General features: G+C 36.1%; 1 protein-coding gene and 1 pseudogene across 1 annotated transcript; one reads left to right on the forward strand and one right to left on the reverse strand.

The window, feature by feature from the left end:
* Positions 1-2,227: 2,227 nt before the first annotated feature.
* LOC127128357 (ribulose bisphosphate carboxylase large chain-like) lies at positions 2,228-3,670 on the reverse strand. The gene has a single exon (XM_051057611.1). It carries the CDS (start codon positions 3,653-3,655, stop codon positions 2,228-2,230), a length of 1,428 nt encoding a protein of 475 aa, XP_050913568.1. The 5' UTR covers positions 3,656-3,670.
* Positions 3,671-4,323: 653 nt separating this feature from the next.
* On the forward strand, positions 4,324-5,799 carry LOC127128359 (ATP synthase subunit beta, chloroplastic-like; annotated as a pseudogene).
* The last annotated feature ends 213 nt before the right edge of the window (positions 5,800-6,012 follow it).

Below are 6,012 nucleotides of genomic sequence, written 5' to 3' on the forward strand. Positions count from 1 at the left end.
TGTGTGTAAAACTGAATTAGTTAATTCTGTTATGTGTTAACTGATTCAATATCCTGGGATTAGTTAGAATCCTATGTGGCTTTATTTGTGGAGGTCTTGAAGACTCAATCAGAATATTTGGTGAATATACAGTTTCTAAATATGGATATATTTTAGGAAGTAAAAGATTGAAGACCTTGATTGTAGCAGAAGTTTTCTGCTGGCTTTGTAACAGCAAAGGAGAAGTTTGCTGCGATTGCTGAAGGCCCAAATCCAGTTGGGTGTTTAGGTTATAAATAGCAGATTGTAACCTAGGTTTGGTAAGCCTCAAATAATGTAAAATTAGGGGTGTGTGTGAGGTAAACCTCCCAACCTGTGGGAAGGTTACCATGTGTTTCTCAATGCTCGAAGGCATGAGATTATTTGTAACTCAAAGCCTGTAGGTAAGAGTTTGTTATGGTCTTGAACGAAGCTGTGAAGCAAGTTCAAGTTGTTTAGCATTACAGTGTATTTGTAGTGATAGGAATGGAAACTGGAGGTTTCTATCAAGGAGTTCCTAGGTATAGATTGCATTGGATAGGGATTAAGTGAAGAGTTATAAACGGGGGAGTTTAACTCTGAATTGATACTGTTGATAGTGGATCTTCTTCCTGGCTTGGTATGCCCCCAGAGTAGGTGATGTTGCACCGAACTGGGTTAACAATTACTTGTGTTTTTACCTTCTGCATGTTATAATTTTGTCTGTTATAAAATAAGGTAAATCTGTAATGTTGTAACAGGTGATGTTCAAATCAATATTGAGACATCATGCTGATAACTGTGCAGGCTCAACAGAAGTAAGTGCTATGGTTGATCTCTGCTGTGTCTTTGTACCAGATGGACAGAACTGGGTGTTCTTCCATACTATGGTGATATAGTAGCAGATGTCGTGACATCTGTGAATGAGTGCATATCAGTACTAGGTTTTAATTTGTATAAATGTCTTGCTGTATTAGTAACAATGTTGGATCAGATGTCATGACTTGGAGTAGAACATCTGAACTCTGACTACACCAGAATTTCATATATATATTTGTGAAATGAATAAACACGTTCGAAACATTGTCTTTAGCCAATGCAACTTCCAATTGAAGGTCCCTTAATCATTCTGTTTCTTGACCAGCGGAAGTAAGAGCCACAAACATTTATTCCATGGGCGAAAGAGTAATGCATGTTTGTTTCTTTCTCTTCTAAAAAATCGCCCCTCCAGCCAATGTAAATATCCACTCTGTTGTAGGTTTATGATCTCTAACACCCGATATCCAACTCGTATGTGTATATCCTTCTAGTATGGAAGGAAACCAAGCATAATAAAGGCCAAGATTTTTAGTCTTTAAAAGGTAACCGGAAATCCTAGTTATGGCCTTCCAATATTCACCATTTGGATTGCTAGTAAATATACTCATCTTACTAAATGAAAATGATATGTCAGATATGGTACATTGCATTAAATACATTAGACATCCAATTACACTTGCACATTCCAATGGGGCCACAATTGTTCCATTGTTCTTTTGAATTTTGACACTATGATCAAATGATTAAAATATTCACCGTTGATACGACATGCTGATTTTTCCATTCATTCCTTTCTGGATCAGTTGTGGTCTTACAAACCCTACCGATGGTATGGATGAACCAATTAGTTCATAGAAATGTGTAAAAAATGGAGTCGCACTTAAAAGTCAAGTACTCTACCATTGAGTTAGCAACCCTAATCAAATTATAAACAAGGATGTGCATAGCCAATCGCAATAAAAAAAGATGCAATTCTATAAATAATAGAATCAAATGTTACATATTACATTAAATTACAATGAAAAAAAAACAGAAAAAAAAATTAGAATAAAAAATGATAGACCACTTATTTAGTAGAGTAGTTATTTGTGTATTACTATAGTTTTAAATTATTATTATTTTTTTACATATTTTTCATATTTCTATTTCACTTTGAATAAAAAAAAAACTTCTTGTTTGTATCAAACAAAATACAACGAATCCACCATTAAGATTAAGTAAAAAAACCTATCTGACATGAGTCAATCGATCCATTTATTCACGATCAGATTATATTTGTTTGATACACTATTGTCAATATTAGTGTTGAATATAAAAAACAAGTATTGTGTATAGTATTCGGCTCAATCCTTTTAGTAAAAGATTGGGCCGAGTTTAATGGAAATTAATAGAATGAATGATTATTACTGGATTACAAAGTATCCATTGATGGGAATTCAAATTTGATTTCCTTCCAGACTTCACAAGCAGCAGCTAATTCAGGACTCCATTTGCAAGCTTCACGGATAATTGCATTACCCTCGCGAGCAAGATCACGTCCCTCATTCTGAGCTTGTACACATGCTTCCAGAGCTACTCGATTCGCTACGGCACCAGGTGCATTTCCCCAAGGGTGTCCTAAAGTTCCTCCACCAAATTGGAGTACAGAATCATCTCCAAATATTTCGGCCAGAGCAGGCATATGCCAAACGTGAATACCCCCTGAAGCAACAGGGATAACACCTGGTAAAGAAACCCAATCCTGAGTGAAATAAATATCGCGACTTCTATCTTTTTTAATATAATCATCACGTAGTAAATCAACAAAACCTAAAGTAATCTCCCTTTCTCCTTCAAGTTTACCTACTACAGTACCAGTGTGAATATGATCTACACCAGACAAACGTAAGGCTTTAGCTAATACACGAAAATGCATACCATGATTTTTTTGTCTATCGATAATTGCATGCATTGCACGATGGATATGAAGAAGTAGACCATTATCTCGGCAATAGTGAGACAAGGTAGTATTTGCAGTGAATCCACCTGTTAAGTAGTCATGCATTACGATAGGAACGCCCAATTCTCTAGCAAATACAGCTCTTTTTAGCATTTCTTCACATGTACCCGCAGTAGCATTCAAATAATGTCCTTTGATTTCACCTGTTTCGGCTTGTGATTTATAAATTGCTTCGGAACAAAATAAGAAACGGTATCTCCAACGCATAAATGGTTGGGAGTTCACATTTTCATCATCTTTGGTAAAATCAAGTCCCCCGCGGAGACATTCATAAATTGCTCTACCATAATTCTTAGCGGATAAACCCAATTTTGGTTTAATAGTACATCCCAATAGGGGACATCCATACTTGTTCAATTTATCTCTCTCAACTTGGATTCCGTGAGGAGGACCTTGGAAAGTTTTAACATAAGCATCAGGGATTCGCAAATCTTCCAGACGTAGAGCGCACAAGGCCTTAAACCCAAATACATTACCTACAATGGAGGTAAACATGTTAGTAACAAAACCTTCTTCAAAAAGGTCTAAGGGATAAGCTACATAAGCAATAAATTGATTATCTTCTCCATGAACAGGCTCGATCTCGTAGCAGCATCCTTTATAACGATCGAGGCTCGTAAGTCCATCGGTCCACACAGTTGTCCATGTACCAGTGGAAGATTCTGCAGCTACCGCTGCACCTGCTTCTTTAGGCGGAACTCCAGGTTGAGGAGTTACTCGGAGTGCTGCCAAGATATCAGTATCTTTGATTTGATAGTCAGGAGTATAATAAGTCAATTTATAATCTTTAACACCAGTTTTGAACCCAACCTTTGCTTTCGTTTTTTTTTGTGGTGACATAAATCTCCCCCTACAATGTATGAATTAAGAATTATAGCAACAACAACAAGGTCTACTCGACATAACTTAGGAGTTAATAAAACCTTTTTACAAATGATCCATCAACTAATATTATCAATGAATCTGAATGGGTCATTGTTAAATTTTACCATGATATTTGATTTAGGAAATACATCATTATTCTATACTCTTTCATATGTATGGCGCAACCCAATCGTTTTTTTTAGTCTCTTTTTTTTTTGGAATATCATTTTCTAATCTAAATAATAAAAAATATATTCTTGACCTTGACAGTGATCTATGTTGTATATGTAAATCCTAGATGTAAAAATCGGCAGAATTTTCCCAATAAAAAGAAAAATTGGTAAAAATGATATGCTAAGTATAAATCATATGCTAAGGAAATAAAAAAAGAAGGACCAATGAGATAGAAAAACGAAATCATAAACAAAGTTCAGATTCTAATTCCATAGATAATATAGTAGTGTCTATAATCTAGATGATTGGGTTGACCTTGAAAATTCAATCATTGAAATTTTAAAACAATTGAATTGATTGGATGGTACCAAGAAAATAGATTATTAACTTACATTTATTATTCAATATCATTAACCACTTGCTTTGTTATCGAACATTTTTTTTTCAAAAAAAAAACGATATTTTGCAATATGACAATAACTCCTCCCCCTTCTGATACTGAGGTTTCTGTACTTGAAAACAAAAATCTGGGGCGTCTCACGCAAATAATCGGTTTGGTACTCGATGTAGTTTTTCCACCAGGGAAGATACCTTATATTTACAACGCTCTGATAGTTCAAGGTCGAGATACGGTTGGCAAACAAATTCACGTAACTTGTGAAGTATAGCAATTATTAGGAAATAATCGAATTAAAGTTGTAGTTATGAGTGCTACAGATGGTCTAAAGAGAGGAATGGAAGTGATTGATACGGGAGTTGCTCTAAGTGTTCCAGTCGGAGGAGCAACCCTAGGTCAAATTTTCAATGTGCTTGGAGAGCCTATTGATAATTTAGGTCCTGTAGATACTCGCACAACATCTCCTATTCATAGATTTGCGCCTGCTTTTATATAGTTAGATACACAATTATCCATTTTTGAAATAGGAATTAAAGTAGTCGATCTTTTAGCTCCTTATCGCCATGGCGGAAAAATAGGACTTTTTGGTGGAGCTGGGGTAGGTAAAACAGTACTCATTATGAAATTGATCAATAACATTGCCAAAGCTCATGGAGGTGTATCCGTATTTGGCGGAGTAGGTGAGCGTACTCGTGAGGGAAATGATCTTTATATGGAAATGAAAGAATCCAGAGTAATTAATGAAAAAAATATTGTGGAATCAAAAGTTGCTCTAGTCTACGGTCAAATGAATGAACCCCCCGGAGCTCGTATGAGAGATGGTTTAACTGCCCTAACTATGGCAGAATATTTCCGAGATGTCAATGAGCAGGACGTCCTTCTATTTATCGATAATATCTTCCGTTTTGTCCAAGCCGGATCCGAAGTATTCGCCTTATTAGGCCGAATGCCTTCCGCTGTGGGTTATCAACCTACTATGGGTACTGAAATGGGTACTTTACAAGAAAGAATTACTTCTACCAAAGAAGGGTCTATAACTTATATTCAAGCAGTTTATGTACCTGCAGACGATTTGACCGATCCTGCTCCTGCCACGACATTTGCACATTTGGATGCAACTACTGTACTATCAAGAGGATTAGCTGCCAAAGGTATCTATCCAGCAGTAGATCCTTTAGATTCAACGTCAACCATGCTCCAACCTCGTATCGTCGGTGAAGAACATTATGAAACTACGCAAAGAGTTAAACAAACGTTACAGCGATACAAAGAACTTCAGGACATGATAGTTATTCTTGGGTTGGATGAAGTATCCGAAGAGGATCGCTTAATCGTAGCAAGAGCACGAAAAATTGAATGTTTCTTCTCACAGCCTTTTTTCGTAGCAGAAGTATTTACCGGTTCTCTAGGGAAATATGTTGGTCTAGTAGAAACAATTAGAGGATTTCAATTGATTCTTTCTGGAGAATTAGATAGTCTTCCTGAACAAGCCTTTTATTTGGTGGGTAATATCGATGAAGCTACTGCGAAGGCTACGGACTTAACTTAGAAATGGAGAACAAATTCAAGAAATGGCTTTTAATCTTTGTGTACTGACCCCCAATCGAATTGTATGGGATTCTGAAGTGAAAGAAATTATTTTATCTACTAATAGTGGACAAATTGGAGTATTACAAAATCATACGCCTATTGCCACAGCGTTTACTTCCTTAAAGTGAGGGTGTTTGAACTTATCTAACGTTTTCTCAATATAATGTATTTG

The sequence above is a fragment of the Lathyrus oleraceus genome, chromosome 3, assembly GCF_024323335.1.
Source record: "Lathyrus oleraceus cultivar Zhongwan6 chromosome 3, CAAS_Psat_ZW6_1.0, whole genome shotgun sequence".
NCBI classification, from domain to species: domain Eukaryota; kingdom Viridiplantae; phylum Streptophyta; class Magnoliopsida; order Fabales; family Fabaceae; genus Lathyrus; species Lathyrus oleraceus.